This window comes from Vicugna pacos, chromosome 16 (assembly GCF_048564905.1).
Source record: "Vicugna pacos chromosome 16, VicPac4, whole genome shotgun sequence".
Taxonomy (NCBI): Eukaryota; Metazoa; Chordata; class Mammalia; order Artiodactyla; family Camelidae; genus Vicugna; species Vicugna pacos.
This window is the reverse complement of record NC_133002.1, coordinates 14023424-14049198: the sequence shown is the minus strand read 5'-3', so window position 1 is coordinate 14049198 and position 25775 is coordinate 14023424. Positions and strand designations below refer to the sequence as shown.

The 25775-nt window shown below is 40.6% G+C and overlaps 1 protein-coding gene across 4 annotated transcripts in view; it reads right to left on the bottom strand.

Annotated features, from left to right (window-relative positions):
* The window catches only part of MAP2K4 (mitogen-activated protein kinase kinase 4), a 90538-nt gene that overhangs the window by 19954 nt on the left and 44809 nt on the right, over nucleotides 1-25775 (bottom strand). For all 4 annotated transcript variants that reach the window (XR_012060342.1, XM_031674817.2, XM_031674816.2 and 1 more), the window contains 3 exons: nucleotides 20907-21081; nucleotides 8133-8252; nucleotides 376-495 (listed from right to left, as the gene is read on the bottom strand). Coding sequence is in view for 3 of the 4 variants with exons in the window: in XM_031674817.2 (XP_031530677.1) it covers nucleotides 376-495; nucleotides 8133-8252; nucleotides 20907-21081 (415 nt within the window). In the remaining variant the exon portion in view is untranslated. The remainder of the gene's footprint in view (nucleotides 1-375; nucleotides 496-8132; nucleotides 8253-20906; nucleotides 21082-25775) is intronic.

Below are 25775 nucleotides of genomic sequence, written 5' to 3'. Positions count from 1 at the left end.
AACTTATTTTAAAATAGTTCAAGTAACAAGGGAAAGAGAAACAGAAAACTGCTTTTTCTAGCTTAATTTACAGCACAATTATTACAGGTCACTGTGATTTTAATGAAAATACTGTAGTATTTATTATCAAAATGTATGATTCCAATATGTACTTTTCAATAATGACAATTATCGATGTAGTATTTTGAAAACTGTTCTTATGACTTGTGTTAATTACCCCACAGAAGAGATTTTGTCTCTTTTCCTGTTATAAATGATTTTCCAGGAAGGTCTGTAATATTCTGTGAAGGGCATTCAGATGTGTGCATTCAAAACTCCAACAGCATCTTTATATAAGTATATATAGAATGAACAATTTGAAAACCAGGTACTTACTGCTAAAGTGATTTTGCCTAAAATTTCTTCTGGAATAACATCATCTAATACACTATATACATATTTGTAAAACTTATCAAACGAGGTAGACATGAGTTCCATACAGATCCAACAGTCACCCTATAAAATAACAAATATCTGTTATTCTTATATATCTTAATATTAAGCATCACCTTTCCTTTACTTAAAATAGAAACACAATTAGAGAAGAAGCAATCTTTTTTTTTAATCTTGAATTAGTGGTAATTTTTGTTCCTTATTAAAGCTCTGGACAGAATATTCTCATGTTTAAATGCAAACTTATTTTCCCAATTTTCCCCACTCGTAATTGTAAGGATGGGTGCAGTATTACATAAAAAAAAACTGTGGACTTCTGTAAAATTTTCAAACTTCGTCATAATTAAATACAAAAATAGAAAATATGTGGGAAACTGTTCAATCTCACTAACAAAGGAAATAGATTACAGTCATCTTGAGAGACTATATGTTCTTAAATTAGTAAAAGCGGAAGGAAAAAAATACGGAAAGCAAACCCAGTGCCTACAGACCTTGCTCAAATGCCGGCTTCTCAGTGGCTAACACTTAAAATGCCCGACTGAAAACACAAGCCACCCCTCCTCAGCATCCCCTTACTGCTCTACTATGTAGCCCACACCATCTTCTAATATAAGGTACCATTTACTTATTTATTATGCTTTTCACCAATCTTCCCTATAGAATATACGCTCCACCAGGACAGGGGCTCAATAAACAGTCCCTACATGAACGAATGCTGCGGTCACTAAACCAAATCACTCAAAAACTACTGGCAGCATTACAGGGTGTCTTAAACCAGTTTGAAAGCACTCTCACAATAAAACAAGAGGAATAAACGTGTTTATGCCCTTTGGTAGAGCCATCCCATGACTGGGAATCTAACTTGGACAGTTAAATTACAAAAGAAAAGATAGAAACAAAACAAAACTAGAAACCACTGAACTATCTCACAAGAAGAAATGGTACATTATTAAAAGCATTACCTAAAATGAAATTATTTTGAAATTTATACAGTTCAGGAGGTACGCACGAAGAAAGAGACAGTAAGCAGACTCCGCGCGTGCAATGCTGTGAAGCTACGTGCACGTGTGAACGAGGACTACGAAGGGCCTCATGGGAGTGAAAAGAGCTATCAGGATGACGACAAAACTTATCTTTAAATAATTTTGTATGTGGTAACTAATTCACAGACCCAGCTGTATCCTTGGAGATTTTCTACCACTAACCTGCTACCCCTACTCCTGATCTGACTGATTGTATAAGAGATCAGTGTCTGCTGAAATAAATTGGCTTGCTCAGAACAACGCTGCTCATTAGTTTCAGAGCCATGAACAGAATCCAGTTTACTTAACTCTCTCCCGTCAACACCTACAAAGCCAGGACACCTAACTTCCAGGCAGAGAAAGCACGTGCTGTGCTGAGTGCTGGGGGGTGGAACAGCACTCTTGCCATAGGCCCGCCTCACAGCACTCATGCAGCTACGGGGCTTCCCAGGGTGCTCACCTGTAAAGCACATCTGACAGGGGAGCTTACACTTACTCAGATCTTTCTTCTTTAGGTCTCTTTTTCTTTTGAGTGCTCTCGCAGAGTAACTCTCACGAAAGACTGAGTAATGCTATTAACCCAAAACACATGCTTGAATTTCTTTTAATCTAAAGACACCACCTCAGTAGATTTACTACAATTTTTTTATTAGAGAAAAAGATAGCATATTTAATCCATCTTCTTAGAAGAGCAGTAAGGAAGGAACATCACTTCAGTAATACAGTGAAGTGGAAAAATCACTTAAGAGTGTGAAGCCCTGACTTACTCTTCCAGCTCCCCCTTTCTGCTCGTACAAGCTTGGGCCCCTCATCTATGAAGTCTACAAAAAGCCAGCAGAATTCACAAGCAAGTTTAACAAGGTTGCAGTACACAAAATAAACAAAAATCAATTTTATTTCTATACATTAGTCACAAAACAAGAGGAAGCAAAATCTTATAAAATATTATTAAAGCATCAAAATATTAAATACTTAAAGAATAAATTTATCAAAAAATGTGAAAGATTTGTACAGTGAAAAGTACAAAACACTGCTAAGAAAAATTAAAGATGTAAATAAATGAAGGGAACTACCATGTTAATAGGTCATTAGACTTAATATTGTTAAAAAAAAAAAAACTTCCCCAATTGACCTATAAGTTCAGTGTACTCCCAATAAAAACCCTGGAGATTTTATTTGTACAAAGTGACAGATTCCAAAACCCATATATAAATGGAAAGGACCTGAAAGAGCCAAAACAACTAAAAAAAAGTTAACAGACCTGCACTACCTGATCTTAAGACTCTCTGTAATGCCAGAGTAATCAAGACAGTGTGGAATTGGTGAATATATATATATATATGTACATATATATATATATGTACACACACAAAACAGAACAATGGAAAAGACTAGATAGTTGAGAAATAGACTCACACACATGGACAACCGATTTCTGACAAAGGTGCAAAAGATATCCATATGCAAAAAAGTGAGCACCAACCCATACCTCTCACCACAGAAAGCTAGCTCCAAATAAGTGATAAATATCAATGTGATATCTAACACCAAAAACTCTAAAAGAAAACATAAGAGAAAATCTAAGTGACTGAGTTAAGATTCCTCAGATACAACACTAACATAGAAGAAAAAACTGACAAATTGGCCTACATCAACATTAAAAATTTTACTTTCAAAAAAACCCTGTTAAGGGTTTAAGAGGAAAGATACAGACGGAGGGGGGCAAACACCTGCAACCACGTATCTGATAACCAACCTATATCCAGAATACATTCTAAAAAAATTCCCAAAACTCAGTAAGAAAAAAATAGTATTTTAATTTTTAACAGACAAAAGACTTAAACAGAAACTTCATCAAAGAATACATATGGTTAGCAAATAAGCATAATAAATTGTTCAGCATCATTAGTCATCAGAGAAGTGCAAATTTAAACAACACAATGAGATTCCACTATACATCTAGTAGAATGGTTAAAAATTACAATTTAAGACAGATCATACCAAGTGTTAGAAAAGCTGTGGAAGAAACAGAACTCTCACACACTACTGGTGGAAGATGAAAATGGTACAACTAATTTGGAAAACAGTTTGCCCATTTTTTTAAAAAAAATTAACATGTATCTACCATGTGATCCAGCCATTCCACTCCCAAGTGTTTAAAATGAAAGCACATGTCCACTCAAAGACTTGTACACAAATGCTCCTCCCAGCTTTACTTATAATAGACAAAACTGGAAATAAATGTCCATTAGCAGGTGACTGAGTTAACTAACTGCGGTGTATCCACACAGTGGAATACTATTAACACTGCTGGCCACAAAATGGAACAGACTGCTGATACACGCCACAACATGAACTGCAAAATAATTATGCCCAGTAAAAGACAACAAAAAGGGGGTACATACTGTATGATTCCATTTACGTAAAATTCTAGAAAATGCAAATTCATCTGTAGTGGCAGAAAGCAGATCTGCGATTGCCTGAGGACAGCGGCGGCAGAGGGGAGGTGTGTACTAGTGTGTGTCACCTACGGGGCACAAGGAAACCTGTGAGAGATGGGTATGTTCATTCTCCTGATGACGGTGATAACTCCGCAGGTGTACACGTTTGTTCAAACACAACAAATTGTACACTTGAATATGTGCAGTTCATCCATCAAGCTATAGTTCAGACTTGCAGGGGTTGAGAAAGGGGCAGGACAGCATGAGCAGAAGTGGGGGTAGAAGGGAGGAGGGGTTAAATTCAGCCACTGTCACTGCCTTTTATAGAACCTGACGAACGTCTATAATCACAGAACGCTCAGAATAGGATATTCTATGCCAGAACTTCCTCAACCTCAAAAGATATTTGAAGTAAGGGTTTCCTACTATTTAATTCTGAAAATGTATATATTAAAATACATTTTTAAAGTGATTCTAGGTTTCAGTATTGATAAGATAAATGGTAGGTCTGGCCTTTCTGTAAGTTATAGGCTAAGAGTCACTTTCATTATTCAGTACTGTCAAGCTGTTTTTTTCTGCTTGCAAAGTCTGGAAATGAATTGAGAAATGTGTGCAGTTAGGTGTCTTAATAAATTATCTAAATAAAATACAAGCTGTACTTTGGACTTTTTACTCGAGTTGAGTCTCATCCTAGAAAGAAGCATATATGTGGTTGGAGGCAATGGCAACAAGTAAGTTAGCACCTTCAGTATTAAATGTTATTTATTCTCTGCTCCACGTAAAGTTGTGGCACTTTCAGAGGCTCAATATTACCCAGTGGCAAGATTAATCTCTACATAGTTGCTACAAGAAGAAAAAGCTTGATTGTTGGCTGATGGAACCAGACCAAGAGCTGATGTCTTGTGGTCATATAAATTATGCGAAATGAAATACCCTGGAGGCATTTCTCACAGGGACAGGAACCACAAGCGTTTGTCTCTCACAACAGTGGAAAGGTGAAAAGTCCTGAATGCATGCATTCACTTCCAGGCTTTCCTTTCATAAAGCCAGAATTCTGTGTCTATTATTGAAACTGGAGGTGCATCACACACACACACACAAACCCTTTCTTTTAAGTTATCAATCTCAAAAATGTTTCTCTAAACCCTTGTTAAATGTTTATTATTTTTAACCTTCAGGAAACACACTCTGACTATGCATATGCCCCTCTTTAAAGGTGAGCCTTCTGCTTCTAAAGCTTCATTTGATTATTTAGAAAGCAACTCTTACTTCTTCCAGTCTCAGATTTCAGGGGTTGGGGGTGTGGCTTCATGTGCAGTCTATCAGGCATCTTGTGTCTTCACATAACTCAACATACAGTCCCTGAGCTTTCATCTTATCATACTCAAAAACTGTCATGTTTAAAAAGCAGGTTATTTCTTAACTGAAGCTTAAGTTCTTCATCCCTGGACCACTTGTGGTCCAGCAGAAAGAACAGCAAGATTTTCGTCTCTGAAGTCCCAGTCCCGTCTCTGCCACTTACTGGCTGTGGGACTTCTGTCAAATTAGTACTCAAATCTCAGTCCCCTCCCTCCTGACCCCCTGAGACTGTTACGAAAATAATAAATGTGGAAACTACAGAGCATTCAACAGATGTCAGTGCTTAGAGCTGCAAATCTCAAATTCCTTCAACCTTCCCTAGATGTAAAACTGAGTTTTACCCAGCAATTCATAAGAAATCATAAGGATACTGTTCAGATACTACTCCAAGCTTTTTGTTTTGTTTTCAGTAACTTTTCAATCATGGATATCACTTACTCTGCCTTCTTTTAATAAAATCAGACATCAGTCTGCCTAGCCTGAGACTGTATATGTAAATGCTGCTTACATGAATTATCAAATGAATGAACATAAGAAGTGAACTGGCATATCTGAGCACTACGGAGGTGAGTGAGGGTGAAGACAGAGCCAGCAAGAGTCTACAAGACAGCGAACACAGCACTGGAGAGGCTGGCTGCGGAATCTAGTCAGGAGGGAAAATCTAGTCCGATCCAGATTATGTACTGTTCTCCATAAGATCTGACGAGGACTGTGGGCAGAGGATTTACTGATTATGAAGAATAAATTCATGGTTTCGGGGAAGAAGGGAGGAGGAGATGGCAAGATTCTTGTGCAACATGAAGAAAGTTCCAGATTCATGACCTTACAAATGGAATAACACTATCCAATACTTAGGTCCAGGAAATACTTACATGTCTGAGTACACGCCTGTGTGCTGATGCGGAGTAGTACTGATGTGAAATGGGGAAGGAAGTTACAAATTCATCACATCAGGTGGTAAATATAAATGCTCGTCACAGCAAGTACAAGGACAGGAGTGGAAAGATGCCACATAAGTGTAGCACTAGCAGTGATTAGTTAGTGACTCAACAAAGAAATGGGCTCCATCATGAAGGAGAACGCTTCTCATTACTAGAGTCATTTATTAATAGCACAGAAAAATAAATCAATAAAAATGTCAGGATTACATGAGAATTAACTGACTAACCTCTAAGGTCTTCTCCAATTAAAAGATTTCATCTATTTCTACTTGGTGTAACATTCAGTTGGTAACGATAATAAAAACACCAAAGACTACAACCTCTGTGACCCAAATTCAGAAAGAAGAGAAGGGTAGGATGCATTTTTTTTTTCTCACTCAGTTCATAACAAACCTACCGGCATCAGCTCATCCTAACATTTTCAAAATGAGAATGGTATTTTTTAAGAGTATTTTAAATGGTATTTTTAAAGAGTATTTCAAATGCTTAAGAGTTCAGTTCAAGTCCTATTTACCTAATGAACATCACCAGTGTATAATAATTGTCCAGAACACCATAAAGTACTCGATCTACTTACAGCTGCAGCTGTACTTCCTGACACTGGCCCACCTCCCTGCTGGAGGCAGTGGGATGACTGGAAATGAGCAAGTGGATTGGCAGCTGAAGGCGGAAGTGACAATCCACATCAGGACACAAAATAATCCGAAGCCAAAAGAGAAACATCATCCTGAGACCAAGAAATCAGAGTTCTAGTTCCCACACAAAAATCTGGACGACAGAATTAGAGAAAAGAATTTCTACTATACTTGTTAATTTCCAAATCTGATGGATTTTACTGAAGATTATGGGTAGGCATGAACAAATGCTTAAGTTAAATGCAGGTACCTTTGATAACCAATGAACACAAGTTTAAAAAGGGGTCAGGGAGTAATTCAAGAAGATGCCAGCACCCCATTCATAGCAGCACTATTTACAATAGCCAAGTCATGGAAACAGCCTAAATGTCCATCAACAGATGACTGGATAAAGAAGTTGTGGTATGTTTATACAATGGAATACTACTCTGCCATAAAAAAGACAACATAATGCCATTTGCAGCAACATGGATGTCCCTGGAGAATGTCATTCTAAGTGAAGCCAGAATGAGAAAGAAAGATATCCACATATGAAATCACTTATATGTGGAATCTAAAAAAAAAGAAGAAGAAGAAGACAAATGAACTTAAATATAAAATAGAAACAGACTCATAGACATAGAACACAAACTCGTGGTTGCCAGTGGGGAGGGGAGTGGGAAGGGACACACTGGGAGTTCGAAATTTGCAGATACTGACAGGTATATATAGAATAGATAAACAAGTTTATACTGTATAGCACAGGGAAATATACACGAGGTCTTGTGGTAGCTCATGGTGAAAAAGAATGTGAAAATGAATATATGTATGATCATGTATAACTGAAAAACTGTGCTCTACCCCAGAAATTGACACAACATTGTAAACTGATTATAACTCAATAAAATTAAAAAAAAAAAAAAAGAGGAGGAGTTTGGGAGGGCTGAGGGAGCTGAAGGACAAAGGAGACAGATCTAAATAAACCTACAGTCATACTGTTAGAAGTCAGCTGATTTGTCAGGGTTTTAAGAAACAGAAAGTATTTATAAGTGAAGAAGGAAATAGGGGATTCACAAAAGACAGCCATGAAATAATTAATTAACTAACTAATTAATTAAAGTATGAAATTCACTCCTTAACCAAAAGAACATGAGTGGTAGAAATTAATGTGTCCATTGTCATGGCAATATACTAAAATACTAAGGAGTTAACATGTCATTGACGCAGGGCATTTAACTGAAGACAAGAATCAAGCACTGCCATCGTCACTTATTCCCGCTAGATCTCGGCTCGTCAGCTAAGACCCAAACGGTTTGTTCCTACCTCTCTGAAGAGTGCACCATAAAACTGAACAATGTACGGGCAGTCACTACTCCGCATCACTACATCCAAATCCATAAGGAGTTGTTTTTGTTCTTTTTCATCCACCGTTGACCGAATTCTCTGGAAAAGAACGACAAAAGATGTCATAAAGACATAAAACAGCTTTAGAACCCCGAGAAAAACACTACCACAAGGCTGAAAATTGCCAAGCAAACTTCACAAAGACTAAGAAGACATAAAAATTATCATCTTCCTTATACTTCAAGAACAATCTTATCATAGAAAAAGAAAATAGCACTTAGAAAAAAATACTTAACAAAATAGCACATACAAACTCTTTCAGGGACACAGGGCTTTTTAACCACAAGCATTTGCTGGTGATGTTGGAAGTAATGCAACAAAGTTCTTGGGCAGTGAAAATTCACCCCCACATGCACATGTAGAGAAAATTCTAATGAGCTATATACTTTATACAGTTTACACTGAATAATTGTAAGTAGTGTCATGTATACTTCCAGCCACCACTTCAGAACTGTATGTAATCTGGGCATTCAGTGCAACACCAGCCCTCTGCACTCCCTGGCATCCCAACACCTCAGCACCCTCATTCTTTACAGGGAGGATAGTCGAGAACAGGTGACCGTGAGAACTGGTGTCAGAGCAGCACACAGGCTACAACCCAAGTCTCCCAAATCCTGTACTGCCGCTCTCCCTGTCACCACACCATCTGTATGTTAAAAACAGAATGTTCTACCTGACTCTCCAACCCATGAGTCAGAATGCAGGGCAGAAGCATGTAGAAGAAAATCTAAAACTGAGGAAACAGAGGGCTGTGTCTACTCCTAGGACGACGGGGTCCTCCTTGGTACACGGCAGAGCTGGAGTCTATCCCTAACCCACCTGGACAACAACTTCTCTGCACAATTCTACAAGGCTGCCACAGAAGACCAGCACCCCCGCCGCCCGCCGCCCGCCCAGACTGTGCAGAACATGGAGATGTTCAGGGGGACAGTTCCCAGGACACTACAGAGAGAGGGGAAAGAATCAAGTTCAGAAACTATAAAACATTAACGATAAAGTTATAGTTTAATGTCAAGGCATGCAAACAACTCCTGTTCTCATAAAAAAAAAGTTCACAATGTCACACCATGCCACTGTGCACAATACATAGCACATACTTACAAGGCAAGTTAGTATCAAAAAATACACAAGGTGGCATTTTATCTTCCAAAGACTTCAAGGTAACTGTCTTCAATGTTCTTGAAAGGGTAGAACGTAGCCAATTAAATTCTTGAGCCCATTTTACAGAGGAGAAGCCAGAGGCACCGGGAGATACAAAAGATGTGTTCCATGTGACATGCCAATAAGCAGTTTTATAAGGAGTAGAAGTAGGTTCTCTCATTTTCACTTTTCCACACTAAATGAGGAATTCTATACATTCCAAATCCAAATACATTTTAAGTGTGCAACTTAAAACTTATAGCCTGCTAGCTCCAGTACTTTATAACTTCATACCAAATAAAATCTACTAACTACCATCTATCTTGTATATACTGATTTATTGTAAACTTTTACCCTGAATATCCTGCCCAGATAAATGAGAAGAAAATAAGAATGAAAAGCAAAAACAAAGTAAGACTAGTAATTTCAAAATTAAGAAAATTTCCCCCCTCTCTCATTTCTGTATTTTCATAGTTTGGAGGTTAATGATCTTACTTTTAAATCAACATTGGCATAATGTTTGCTCAAAAGCAATATTATTTAAAAAGTCAAATTAGCCCAGAGACGTAATTTGTTTTTGTTCAAAAAATGACATTGATAATTTCTATAGACATTTTAATTACATTAACTTCTCTTTTAAAAACACAACTTTAAAAGTGTAGCTGTGAAAACACTAATATGGGGAGTCAATTATTTTTAATAAGACAATAATCTTATTATCTAAATTTCAAAGATGAGGAACTGGTAATTAGAGACTAACAAGGAAGAAAAAGCAAATGGCCCTCTGATTGGGGACGATTTCTACTTACTAAAGAACTGGCTGTTAACAGATTTTAAATTTTTATTCTATTTTTACTATTTGTGTATATTTACAAGTGTAAATATACCAACACACACACTTAGAAAACACTATTTTAAAAGATGCCCCCTTTGCTAGTTTATTTTTTGTTTCCCTAAACTGGTCACATGGTTTTCTAAATTTACAATAAACCTCAATGGTTATCATCAAAAAATGACTCTTGGGGACCAATTTTTAAAAATACTGCTGTTGCTACAGAGAGGATGCATGATACTACCTGAACTAGAGGCATGACTGAAGTCCCGGCCTAGACTGGTACCTCAGTCCCTGACAGGGTGATTATCAGCCAGACTGGACAGAGAGTTCCTGGCACAGCTGTAATCACTGAGATGATCAGCAAATCTATCCTCCAGTAAAGTATTCTTTAATGTCACTCCTAGCACAAAATTGAACACAGGGCCACTGGAGGGTCTGCTGGTCTGACATGAAATAGATTCTGGTCCTGGATGTCTGTCGACACCTCCTCAGGCTTTCTGAACACCTCGTCCAAGTGACGGGCGGGGAGGAGGAGCTGCTGGTACTGCATCTCACTGCCTGAGACTGAGCAAGTGCAGTCAATCCTTAACCACACTGAAGTTTTAGGGTCGTATTGCAACATACATTATGTGACAGCAATTAATAAAAAATTAACTCAAAAGACCTAAAGGGCTCAAAGAGCGGATTAACTTACAAGCACACATCTCCTACAATAGCTGTAGCTTCAAATTAATGATTTTAACTGAATAGTTCAATAAATTATTCACATTAGAGATACTTAAATAATCAATGATTACTAAGTATTTTCTCATTTGAATCAAAGTCACTACCAAGAAAATTGCTCTAATTAGACATCAAAACAATGTGCACAGAAAAGATTTCCTCCATTTGGAATAAGTAAAGCTCAGATTCTCTAACAAAGGGAACGCAACCTCCCAGAATGGAACACATCACTGAGAAGACTCCCCTTCCCCTCGTAAACTGTCCTTACTCAAGGGCCCTGGAAAACAGAAGCACCAAGGCGAAGCCAATCATACCATTTGAAATTCTTTTGTAATTTAAATGTTCAGAAATCAGTGTGTTGATGAATGCCTTGAATTACAAGAAATTTTCATTTATTGATATCATGAATTTAAAAGTTAGATGAGGCTAACTTTTTATTTGGGCTCAGCAAACTCTTTTTTCTCTCATTAAGAGTGAGGATGAAAAGCCCACACAAGACCACAAATATTTAAGAAAATCATCTCAAGGACCTTAAGTTTTAAAAAAAGTTTTACTTTCACCCAAGTGTCATTAAAATCATTCTTGTTTCTTCATTATGGAGCCACGGTGCTCTTTTACTTGTCACTGTTTTATTGACCCAGCTTAAGTTAGTGCGTGCTCTCAGGACAAATTAAACTGTACTTTTAAAAAATCAATCCACATCACTTCCCTAGTAATGAAGTATTTTCAGATTATTCCAAGTTTTACTTTATTTGGAACCTAACGTAGAAAAAAACCACTTAAAAATCAAAACAAGAATTACTACCCTACATATATAAGCATTTTTCCACGTGAAGAAACCGACACACTTGAAGCTAAAAAAAATTTTTTTAATTGTTGTCCAAATCTGTATTCAAGGTTGTTTTCTATTTCTGAAAAAAAGCTTTAAAAGCAGGTAAATGCCAATAAAAACAGCATGCAGCCACAGATCAGCAACACCAAATGGACTCAATTAAGACACTTACTTGGAGACACAAGGGAAAAAGGATAAATTAAATTCTCACTTTTCTTCTTTATGACTATTAGTGTTATACATGGTTCTTGCTCAATTAAAAAAAAAATTCCAAATTTCCTGTATCAGCCAACCCAACTCATGCCACTGGCTAGGGCAGCCACAAATTCAGTTACTAGAACTCTGTATGGATTAGGCTGCAGTGATAGAAAGTTAACAAGTTCCACAGGCTAAAAAATTTAAGTTCGGAACTGCCCTCCTGTCCTCTCCCACCTCATGCACAAAACCCAGCAATGCCCGCTGTGAGAACAGTCCCAGTCACACAGAAACACCAAGAAGTTGCTGCAAGTCAGCCTCCCTTCTTTCTCTACAATGCAGCATCTTGAAGCCATGGTAAACTTAAATGCTGACTGCTTCTACTCGGCTTCATTTGGAATGCCTCAATTTTTAAGAACTTGAATTTAAGGTGTAACTGCTCCTTTACTGAAATGAACAACTACCTGAGTGTGGCACCACTCTAGATGTCCCCCAGCTTTACACTGGCATCTTCACACCCAGGACTCTCCGGCCTCGTCCCCCGAACCCTGCCAATCCGGCCTCCCACACACCACCTGCTGGCGCTCAGCCAGGACGAGGGGCGGGGGACAGAGCAGACGTCTGGAAGAAGGCAGAACTTTCAAGCTGACTGAGACACACTGTTATGATGGAAAGGGATGGGGAACTATTAAAGCTAAATTCACTGAAAGACCGGGACAAAAAGGGCAGAGAGAAAGAAGCTGAGAGGACGTGGAAACAGACAGTGCACGCTCTCAGGAAAACTGACTTCATCCCTTCTTACTAAGATACTACAGCTGCATTAGTGCCATTTTTTGGTTTCTCTTCCTTTCCTGAATTTATTTTCAGAGTTCAGGAGAGACACGGAGAAGGGATAAAGGGAAAGAGTATGACGGTGACCAATTGCTCTTATGCAGTAAGGCTAGGATGGCGCCACTGTGGTAAAGAGAAGAGCAAGAAAGGCCCACAGGCTGGGTCTCCAGAAGCAGGTCTCCATGGAGCGTTCTGCCTGGGCACCAGATGAGCAGCCGGCTGACTCCGGCAGTGGTCTCTGCACCCACTCTGGCTCAGAGATAGCCCTTATGCCTCTGTATTCTCAGAGACAGTTGAGCTGTTCAAGAGGCCAGACATACAGCAAAGCACCGGGGCCTGCCTTGGAATGACTGCAGTCTGTGTCTGTCTGTGTCCTCACGTGAGGACTCCTGGCCCTCACCAGACACCCAGGGTTGTTCCACCTGTCAACTCAAGCTGGCAGAAAAGGTTAGGCAGACGACAAGCTCTATCTCTGGAAAAGGTGTGTGTGTGGAGAAGGGTCTGTGGGTTACCTGACCCCATTCCTGTTTAGAGAAGAGGAAAACAGGTCATCATATACTCAAGACTTGGAGTCAAGAAAGACTGATGACAAGTCATATATGCTCCTGATTAAACACAGCAGTCCCATGGTGTGTATGACAGGGGTTTCCAGGATCAGAGCATTCCAGGCAAAACATACAAGCCACCTGCAAACATGTCAGGAATTAAGATCTGAGGAGTCCAGGAAGTGACTTCAGACAGACTCAAAAACAGCAACACAGTCAAAAACACTTACAGAGCGCCTATCAATTCTGATACTCTTTCTGTGTCTTTGTTTTGAAATGGAGACAATATATGGGGGAAAGAGATGTGGGGGACAGAATAAATGGGAAAAGTAATGTGAAAGGGCATGACCACTAGTCCTGGCAGGTAAGGTCTCCAAATTCTCACATGACAAATTTCTGCCAGGTCTTTGTAGGGCTCAGCTGAGGGTCTAGAGGGCAGTGTCACAAGGCAATAAAAGTGAGGAAGATGACTCATAGCCCTACAGCACACATTCATCTTTAGCTGCTCAGGGTAAGTTAGCAGTAAGGTATGATGTTCAAAAGTAAAAGAGGGGTGACTTCCTGGATCCGAAATTTGAGCACAGACACAATGACACTCAGCAAGGTGATGCATCCAGTAACTATAGAGAAATCAGTGCATGACTTTAAAGATTATTCTAGGCACTGATTAAAACAACTTCACATGGGATAAAGTGCTGCAAGCTATTAGTATTCGGGCCATTAGCGAGGCAAAATACTACGCTCACTCTATAGCTGGCCAAAATCAGAACCCCAGGAGGTATTTACCCTTCGGCAGAGCCGCCTGGGATCTGGATCACTCGCACCTCAGTGACTGTGGCTCCTTCCTCTATAGAAGCACCTTCCATCTGAGGCTACCAAGAGAATTTACATGCTATACTTCAAGTAACTGCCAAATGTCTGGCCAAAATGGTATGAAAGCTTGAACCACTCGCAGGACAAGAATGAAATCACAAGCTCCCTGTGTCGACCTTCAGCGCCAAGTGGACACTGATAAATCACCCAGCAGAAATCAGACACAGCACAGGGGATCTCAGGTGGAACTCCTCTCCGCAGAGAACAGTGATACAGTGAAGGTTCAACAGTATTTCATTTAAAATCAAATGATGAAGAGAACAAGGATTTTTTAATTGATACAGTTGTAATAAAGACATTTTTAAGCACCCAGTTTCTAGGATCGACAACCACCACTGCTGCCGTGGCGCATGCGGGACTTTGCTCAGGACGCATTCCTTGCCAAGGACTCCCGCTAAGGTCAGCATATGTGAATAAAATATGAAGGGGAGTCCACGCCCGCCAGTGGTTTATTTTAGATCAACCTAACAGTGACAGCAATGATCACACTCAGATCCCCAAGTGTCCTCTTGGATTCTCATAAACAGTCAATCCTTACAAACAAATATGCTGCTTTCCTAGCAGACATGTCCAGAGTTCAGTTCTAATACAAAGTCAGAAAACCCCAGAAACCACTGCAGCACATCAACATGCCATCACCCTCCTCTGAGCCGCAGGAAATCTTAGGCATTCTTATCTTCCCAATTTCCAAACAAAGATTCTATATCCCACAGATGCAGCAAGACTCTTGATCTTAGCTGCTAAAGAGTCTTCTAAACACATCACATACAAAAACGTCCATGATCTCTCACAATATTATCACTAATAAGGTCAAAGCAGATGGCAACATGAGCCAAAACAGTAAAAAAAAAAAAAAAAGGCAAAGTGTTTGGAATGCTGATCACAGATGCAAAACTGTTTTTCATGTCAAAGAGTAACAAATTGTATCTGTTAAATCAATTGCTTTAAATTATGGAAGCACGTGCTTTTACTAGGACAGGAAGAAAGGATACTAATTCTTAATTGCAAAATCATCCAAGTCTTCAGAATCAACTTAATGATCGTACCTTAGTCCAATATTAACAGTAGTATCTCCCATTCTTCTCACTGAGGCCCAATTAATGCCTTTTCTATATCTTCTACTATGCGCCATCAGAACTTGAGAGATCACTTGCAAACACATATGTGATATTAAGTCATGGGAAGAGCTGCCTGAGGACAAAGTTACTACGACAAGTCTGATGTGTCTTGACAAGGGTGGTTCCAACTTCCCCTAATCACATTATCCACATGTAAAAAGCACAGTGCTAACCTTGGCACTCAAACACTGAAGCGCCTAAAGGTCATAAATGTCAGATCACTACTCTGGTACCCACGACAATAAAGTGAGGTAAGAGTAGAAATCTGATGTATAACCAGTTTCAGAGGCATGGCTATAAGACAACAAAGAATGACAGATAATGTGCGGGAGGGAAATCAGATATTGTTCCAGATGACCCTCATTTAGAGTGAGGTGTGACAGGATAGGGTTTTCTCCAAACAACTCCATAAGGTGGGACACAGTCCTACGTCACAGTTCAGCAGGTCGACCAAGTGAAAGTAGAGAGTTTCAGAAACTAGGTATCCAGAATGTTCAGGAACACATAATGGTTGACCAAGAGCAACCATTTCCAACTGTCCCAGTTGGACCCCAAAGGCTTGCTCAGAGCTCATGCCCCAAGGGCTTCCAATATGGGTAGGCACCTCCCACCCATCACATCAACTGGAACAGTACTGTCTACTTCACATACTGGGGTCTCCTTATAATTCTACTAACAGAAAGAATCCACAGTCGGCAAACCACTAGGTATAACACCAAAAGAAACACACGTGGACTGGGAGTTCCAACCCCAAATACACAGGGATGCGAGTTCAAATCCAAGGCTGACCAGAGGGCAGCCCTGCCACATCCTTGGGGTCTGCCCAGTCCTGGAAGTGCTCCACCTCCACGTTTCATCTGCAGCACCACCACGACACTTAAGCAACATTAGAAAGCATAAAATATTATCGGTTAATCAAATGTGGATTTCTTAATAAGCCACATGATCCTGCCAATCAAATGAGAGTCTGAGACTCTGGAATCCAGTCTCAATTCAAAACAAGACAGCCATGACTTCTGTACTCCACAAGTGATCTGGATAATCAAACACCAGCACCGTGGAATCTTGAAACAACAAAATTGCCTGACAAAGCACTCTACACCATTGGAAAGGAGCCATTCACATTTAAGGCCACTCCTGTCAAACATCATCCTTGTGCTTTCAGAACAACGTGCAAGACCAATGTTTAAGACTAAAAGGAACCTCCTCCAATAATGCTCACAGTCCCCACCATAATTACTCAGTAATGGAACTTGTGACAGAGACGGTCAGGTCCCCACAGAGGCGGGGAAACAAGCCCGGCCACGCGTGGCTGACCCCTGCCTTCCTGTACGTGCAGCACCCTCTGCACCGGGAGGCCGACCCAGGGAGCAGACGAAAGCCCCGCACAGCCCAGGGGAGGGCTGAGCTGCGGGCTGCTGACGGGTGGAGGGCACCGGTCCTTCCCACCAGGCATCAGGGTTAACCCAGGTCTCAATTCCAGCTCAAGGACACTGACGTCAAGATCCAAATACCCAAGAGGGGCAAGAATGCACAATTCAAGATCAGGTTACTGGTCCAGGATCAGGAAAACGAAATCAATGCAACAGGAGAGGTAGAGGCGCAGAGCAAACACGCTGAGGGTGGGGGAGGAAGGCGTGCGGCAGATCGCCAAGAAAGGGAGAGCACCGAGACCCTTCCACAAGGCCACGTCGCTAATTCAGTCTGGCCTCAGCACCAAACCTCAGACAGCCAATCCCTTTTTCTGATTAACTCAGGTAACTTCTCAATCAGATGACAGAAAGCTCATCATGGCGATCAACAGTGACAACCTTCCTCCCCGCCCCCGGGGGCCGGAGGCGAGTTCCACTCTCCAGTGAACTCCAGCCTCAGCCCTCCCAATGACAGGGACCCCGCATCTCCCTTCAGGGACAGCAACTTCACTTCCTTTTATTCTCTCTTGTTTTCATTCTTGCCTACTCTCCCCTGCTTTTCTCTCACAGCCTAACAATAGGAACAGGGCAGGCACCCTCAAGGGGTCACGGTGGACACGACACTGTCAGAGGACAGCGGGGAAGGGGCGGTGGAGGCCTGCAGGAGGTCGGTCCGGAGGCTGGGCTACCCCTCCCCTTAGCCTCTGCGTGGCCCAGCCACGCAGCCTGCAGCTTCAGCTGCTCCTCCTGACTCTCCACTCCCGGCTCCCTGGATTAGCTTTGCCCTGACTCTGAGCATCTGCAGACTAACTCTGCTGGTGCTTCTCCAGGTCTGAATTTCTCTAAGTCTTGCTCAGAAACCTAATCCTGATTGCTTCTTCATTTGGTCTGAATCCTGGGCTTTTCCCCATTACTGCCAGCCCTGCTAGGGACCGAAGCAGACGTGACTTCGGTCTTAGAGGGTGGTGACCATGCACATCTGATCTTTTCATTCAGTGGTTATTTCACTGTCACGCAAAATGGGGCATGAAATACATGTTTTTGCAGAGGATGCAGGCCCAGCCTGAAGTACCAGCCAGCGTCAAAGGACGTCCTTCTGGAGCTTTAAAGGACCCTGTGGCAACAATGCTTTGCCCTCGGCGGCCCTGTGGCTCCGTAGTTATTACTCCCACCCACAGGAGAGGAAGACCTGCTTCCCCAAGCACGTGGAGTTAAAAATGAGAGAGTAAAACTGCCCAGCTCAGGGCTAACACAGAACCTCACTGCAGCCTGGGGAGCTGTCCTCAGGCCACAGGCCAAGAAACCGTTGTCAGTGTAACTCTTGCACACACTGCGTGTGATCTTGCTGAATCTGATTTATTTTATCACAGCTGCTTTTCAGATTAAGTCTGGGAGGTAACTTTTTCCAGTACCTAAGAAGTTATCTTTTCAACATTTCTATGTGGCAGAAGAAACGTGGGGAAAGGCTCTCTCAAAGCCAAATAGGAGGAATAAATAATAATTTTTAAAAATCAGGCGAATACTGCCATTCATTTGGTACAGATACTGCAAGTAACTCTTAGGGAAATTTTCAGGATAAGCTTAATATCTAAACAAGGACTCTGTCTATATTCCCAAAGTGCATATTCAAACACTTAGTCTAGAGCCACCTCACACAGGTTTCTCATTTCACCAACACCAAGGAAAACTTACAGGAGTGTGACCACCGTCTCACTGTTCCTGTAAACCTCCACAGTCCTTATCTCAGAGCCAAACAGGGCGGGGCTCACTAACAGAGCTGTCTGCTTGTGAAAGGTCAGCTCTGCGCCTTCACCACACACACCCCTGTGTTTCTGTACTTGTCAAGCTGGTCTGTGTGCCTAAGTGAAGGAGAAACACACTCTTTCAGATGTGAAAGGCTAAGGTTTTTCAAAGAGACCAACAATAACACGTGTTAAAATTTGTAGTAGATGGCATATATCAGTCCTTAAATTGGTATCAAATTTTAATGTACATTAATGCAAAAACACTTACTCTTCCAGTACTGTATGAACTCATGGAATCCAACGGTTACACCCATTGGTTACACCAATCAGTACATTGACTGGTGTGTCACACTACAAAGTTTAGCGAGAGTGTGGTCATATCTCATTTTTTCCCTTTTCTTTTTAAATTGCCCCCATCCCTCCCCATGCTAAACTATCATGCTTGCTCAAGGATTCAAGGTGATAAACAAAGGTAGACAGTATCACTATAAACAAAGACAGACAGATGTGACAGTCACCGGTCTGCAGGTTCCATGACCACCTTGGAAGTTTTTCTTAAAAGCTGAGATTTTTAATAGCATTCCAACAGGGGATCTCAAAATAAGGCCCAATCAAAAGTGACAGACAACAATTTCCTATTTTCACTCTTAAATTCCTTCAGAACTTGAGTAAGCATTATACAGTTCCAAATGCTATCAAATTCAGAAAAATGTTAACATCAAAATGAAGGAACTTCTTTATTTACTAACCATAACTATTACTAAAACAGATTATGGTGCTGATCAGCATGGCAAAGCACACATAGCAGAGACTGAAAAAAGCGGGACACGATTATTTAAAAGCACCTTCCCTAGCATCTGAGAGAAAAGTTTAGGACTCCAGTTAAACAAGACAGCCTTCCCTTCGGACCCAGCTAAGTCAGGGCGGGCGTCATCAGTACATAAGGGCGATGCAACACTCATGCGGAGAAGTCGAAGGAAAACGGCCTTTCCACTTACACTACAGCAGCACAACGTAACAACGGAGGAATCATTTCACATTCCAAGAAAAACAGCAGTTTGTTTCAACAGATAATCCAAAGCAGAGGTCTTAGCCTGTGCACCTTTAGGGGTCTGTGGTTTTACGCAGAATTTTGGATATGTATGCATCTTCCCAAGAAAAAAGCCCATAGTTCTCACCACATTGTAAAAGAAACATGACCAAAAACAGGTTAAGAAGCCACAGAGAGAATCCTAAAACCCCTCGCACCGTTAATGTTTCATTAGTTTTATATAATCCAGCAAAGAGAAATGCTCAGTGGTGAAGGAGGCTGGAAGAGTCAGAGTACCGTTTTGCTCACAGTAAACTTCATCACAGGTAGCATTTTACATTAAGATGACACCAATCCACTCCTAAGGCAAGTGAGAAACAGGCTACTCCTCTCATCAAGGCATTTCGATAAATTCTCTCTCATTTTTGATAAAACAGGGGATTGACAGGAAGATGGTTAGCTCAGACTGTCTGCAAACCCACTCTCAGTTCTTGCAAACCAGAAAATTACTTGCTCCCGTAAGAATTTTAAGTTTGACGAGAGTGTGGCCGTATCTTGTTTTTCTTTTTCTTTTTCTTCTTATATTGCCCACCCACTCCCCTGCCCTTGTCAATTTTCCTGCGGTATCTTACACAGAGCAAATATTCATTAAACATCTGAACAACACAGGAACAAATTACAATGACATGGGCCTACTCAGAGTCAGATGGAAACCATCATGAGTATCAACACAAGCCTGCCTGGTACAGTCTATGGGCCAATCTCCATTTCTGGCCATTCTTGATTTTTCTTTTAAATGAACATATTCAGTGGCATGACACTCACAATAATAAGGACAGAATGTGACAGCAGTCTCACAAAGTATGCATTTCAGTACAACTTCCAAACCAGGGAACAGGGCAGTACTGAGTGGAGATGAAATAAACAACAGAAGCCGAGCCGGTCAGGACCGAGTAAGGTTGAGGTTAGTGGCAACAGCATGTGCGTGGTTTCCAGGAAACCTTCAGTGAGACTGCTGTTAGCCCTAGCCCCGCACCTTGCCCAGCCCAGTGCGCTGCGTCTTCTTCCAGCTCCCCGCCTGGCTCAGCGCAGCACTGCCCTGCTCCCAGGGGTGCAGCCGCCCGACCTGAACTCACCTTGGCAGTGGAAGCGCCTGAAGTTTAAAACACGTTAATGCATCATGCCGAAAGTGCAGCGAACATGCACACTCCACAACTCATGTTCCCAGAGAGGGGGAAGACATGCCGCCAGTTAAGACAGCCCCTGCACAAGACACCCTCAGAGACCCTGGAGAGACAGTTGTATAAATACCCGTATTTGCACACAGGGAAGAAGAGAACACGAGTGGTATTACTGCACCAAGAAATGCACCTGATGGGTTAAAGCACCAAAAATAATTATGGGCATCACCTACTTTAACTGCCATTATTTGCCCACTTGGTTTGTGGACCATTTTGTTGACAGAACCATAAGCTCCTCGTCCAATTTCTCCGAGGTCTTTCAAGTCCTCTGCAGTGAAATCCCAGTGTTGCTCAGGGGAGATCTTCAGTTTTCCTGACGATTCAATGCTGTGTGTTCTCAGTCTCTCTCTGTTAAAATATTGGGAAGCAATTTTTCCACATTTTAAATAGGTTTTGACTTTTTTCTTTCAGCTAGCACTGATTAATGCGTGGGAAAATTTGTTTTCTCATCAGTTACCAAAATAGTCTGAGCTCCAGGCTCCTGGAGGTTTTTTGTTTGTGTCATCTTGGTTTTTTACACACTGAGTTAATTGAGAAAGGCCTAAATTTAGGTAGTCAATAAACATGGCTTTAATGGGATTCATAAACCCAAATGTCCATTTACTAAAGAAACTAATACTGCAGACATGTTTCATTTCTAAATATAAGATCCAAACTTTGCAAAACTGCATCATCAAATGCAGGATTCCAAGTGCTATAAACCTCACTTCCAAAAATCTCTTATCCTACCTTACCCAACACTAATTGCTGCAGGTCCTCAACCCCTAGCACAGCTGTTCACAAACTTTGCTGCACATCAGCCTCACCTGGGGAGAGTTTTAAAATCCCAATGCCCAGGTGTCATCCTATAGCCATTAAATCAGAATATCTGGAGACAGGAGTCAGAAAACAGCATTTTTAAAGATCCCCAGATGATTCAAGCAAAGTTTGGGAACGAGCACGCCAGTATACTGCCCTGTCCATGATAAAGCCACGCTGAGGTGGGAGAGCCGTGACACAGCCAGCCGGCCGGCTCTAAGAGGAGAACTGTCATGTGCTATTCAAAATTGGGCCTTTCAGCTCCTATTCAACAGATAGAGCAATAGGTGAAAAAAGAATGATCATGGACAGAAGAGCTCACTTGTTACAGATTTCCGTTAAATTAAAAAAAAAAACAAAAACTCATCTCCAAAATTCCAACCTGGAGATCAAAGTATTAACTTCTAACCATACTTCGTAAAAAAAGCAAATCCGATGAAAAATGTAAAATCAATCTCATTTGTCTGTCGCTGTCTCTCTCTCTCACACGCCCTTCCCCGCTGATGTGTAGGAATGAACTGGACAAGGCTAGAGAAAGCAACAAACATAAAGGAAAAGATTCCATTGACTATCATCTATATTTTTTCAACTTCATATTAAATGACCAGAATCTCTTTTAAAATCTGATCTAGTGATACCAACAAGAGAAGTTCACATGCTTGGTTATCTATTTCTTCTTCCAAAATTTCAGGACTGTTTCCTCACATTAGTAGAATTGTTTTTTTGCAGTTACTTTTAAGGTTCTCGAAATTTAGAATTTTAAAATTACTCCCCCAGAATTATCATTTATACTAGTATTAATAATAACCAATAATCAAGGTTATAGTTAAAAAGTTAATATGCTTTGTCTAAATAACAACTTAGTGAACCATCACTCCAAATGCCAGGCTCTCAGATCATAATTCTAATGTCATAGTCCCAGCTTTCCATCATACAGGTTCTCGTCAGTTTACAAGATGCCTTCACCAACATTGTTTATACCCCAGCATCTGAAGTCGCAGGAAGCCCAAAAGTCAGGGGTATAAGTTACCACTCAGTTTGGAGGTAAAGCCTGAACATCTTCTTTCTAAGAAGGAACTCAGATCTAGGCAAACAGATCAAGCCCAGGGACTAATTTTCTCAGTAATCACTTTCATGAAGTAGAAGCACTAAGCCAGGAAATATTCTAATATTAAAAAGTTCCATGTATAATGATTACTGTTCCGTGATCACTGGCAAGTAAACACCATCTCTATGGCTCAATTTAATCACTGGTGAAATACACAGCACTAGCCTACTGCTGAGAGTAGCTGAAAAAAGCTAATTAAAACTACATATAAGTTGGAAGCGACACTGTTAAGTGTTCACCAGTTTAAGGGCTGTGGCAGACAGGCGCTAAGGGGGGCCCCGATCCCCACCCTCCTAGTGCTCGTCTCTGTGGGGCTCCTCTCCGTGAACACGCATGGGGCCTGAGACTTACTTCTCAGGATTACACTGTGTTATGTAACATTTGTTGCTAGCATTCCTGAGAAATTAAATGAATGATATTTCATTATTATATAAAGTCACAGAAAAACAAGTTACAATATTATTAAAGGTCGAATTTTGGAAATATGGAATATCTCTGCTAACAGTTCAGCTTACTGTAGACCTACTGTGTGCTTTCTGGACAAGATTCTTTTTTCTTTTTGAAAGTGAACAGACTGACAGCTAAGGGAGGGAGGTTACCTTCTTCTGCTAATGAAAATATTCAGAAATGGAGTAAGGCGGCAGATGCACAATTCTAAACACAATAAAGCAACAGAATTATACAGTTTAAATGGGTGAATTGTATGGTGTATGAATGACACCTTAATAAAGCTGCTAAAAAAAAAAGATGAATGGGAGAATGTGATTACTACTCAGAGTTCCATTTTCTCACTTGGATAGGAAGAGTAAAAACCACAGGAAAACACGCTACAGGTATGCCGTCCCCAAAGCATGTTCAGTCTTCATTCACACTGGGCTGACAATCCTTCCAGGAACACTGAATCAGTTTCACAGCTCCTGCCAGAAGAGTTAGCCCAACCATGACTGCTTCCAAAGAAGTGTCTGTAGACCAAGTGACCATGGACTCCAGTAGTCAATCATGGAGGCAACTGCAAAGTCCTAGTTATAGTTTTTTAACTTCAGACAAATTTGTCAAACAAGATTTAAGTGTTACTTCTACTAGACAGTATCAGAAATTCCCAGTCATTTCATTATTAATCTCTTACCTGAAAATCAGTTCAACTCGACTACACAAACCTATGTCATCTTCGATGCATCTGCCCTAACAGTAAACAAGTTATTTACTTATATTCCTTCTAAAATATGTTAAGTGCTCCACATGGCCCCTACTAGACCAGGACATCCCGCCACTGTCTTTGTTGGGTCCACTCAAGAAACAAGCAAAGGGTGTGGTTCCAAGTCTCAAATTAATCCAAGTCCCAGACATGAATACAATCCCAGCCCCCTATCTAACCCTCTACATGGAAAAGTCCAATAGAAAAGGGTCCATAGAAAAATCAGTTAACATTCTCCTCTGGATTTAGAGGTCTTTAAGTATGAAAAAGTTTTAATAGTCTTTGTTAAACTAGGACTTACAATTAGATGATCAAATGACACATATTCCAGGTAAAAAAAAATCAACTACATTTAGATTTTTCAATGCCTTACAGATCACAAATCTGAATTAAATACACAGTGTACCTCTTGAATACAATATTTTAAACAGTACGCATTTTTGGATAGATATTGACAGCTCCAGGGGAGCTATTTAGACACAGACTAATGTTACCATTCATTTATTTTCTCCTATACAAAGGTAAGTAGAATTTTACTGGCAATAATAAACATTGGTGAAATCTGCAGGCAACAACACAAAGGATTAAAACCAAAAAAAAAAGTCAATCAACCTTACTGATTTGAATCAAATTTGAAAACTCAATTCATGAACATACATCTTACCAACAGATTTTCAATGACTAATATAAACAGACTGGGTGTGTGTCCCACGTAGTTGTTATCTTCCTGTTCCTTTTCAAAAGACTGTATTCCCTGGCTTTATAAAAGGATGCCATACAAATGACTGGAAAATATCAAAGATGCCAGGGCTTACCTCTCCTAACTGTTTGAGGGGACACTTATTCCTCCCACACCTCATTTTTCCAGGCAGTGGGATCTGGCCTCTCACCTGAGCCATGACTGACTCACCGGTGAATACAGAGAAGAAACTAAACACGCTCAGTTCAGTTCCTCTTTTGAAGCTAACCTGCCCACAGGGAGGGTACGTGTGCTCTGGCTGTGTTTCTCTCGTACCTTCTACTGGCTGCACTCACAGGGTGGGTGAGTCTAATTATTCGAGGGCAAGGGTAGTCAGCAAACAACTCTGCCTCAAATATAAAGCTACATTTCCAATTTTATCGAGAATGAGATGAACCTTATAATCAATCTCCATCTCTTAGGCTCTTGCATTTCTCTCAATTGGTTCCAAACACAAATGGAAATGAGGCATTTTCATTTTTTAACTAGACTTGCATATAACAAAGATTCATAATTTTCAAAACTTTTAACTTTGAAGTGTTGGACAGTAATAAAACTAAATGCAACTATGCAACTCCTAGGGTTCAAAGAGAATAAAACAATTTCAAAGTGACCTAAGATCTTCCAGGCTCCAAGAGTTTCAGAGCTAAGTAACTGGTTGACGCTAAAACCTAAACCAATTCCCTTTAGTCCCCTTGGAGAAGTGTGCAGAGGTATACAAGACAGAGGCATATTTTTGGTGAAACTGAGTTATACCCATAGCTTCTAAGTCCTGGTTTACTCCACTCTGGAAGAAGTTTACCAGGAGTCTCAAGGGATCATGTGCAGTCTGCTAATTGTAATTTCTATCCTAAGATATAAATCCTGACCAAAAATAAACAGGTCTAGGAAAAAAAGAGTAAGAATAGTAGAAAACACGATGCCTGAGAAGGCTGGGAGAAACAAACAGCAGCGGCACTGTAAAGATGCCCTTACATGTTGATATTCGCATGCCGGGCGTTACACCTATAAACAGAAGCTAGGTTCCCTGGCGTCTCTTTGGGAAACCACTCTCTTGGGAACAAGGGCAGTGTTTTTATCAAAAATAATCCCTAAATATCCCCATTTTTCCTTTTATAATTTTCTATGCTTAACAGCATACAGATCATCCTTAGCTGCCTTCAGTGAACACTGCACAGGGTTCCAACTCCAAGACCCTGATT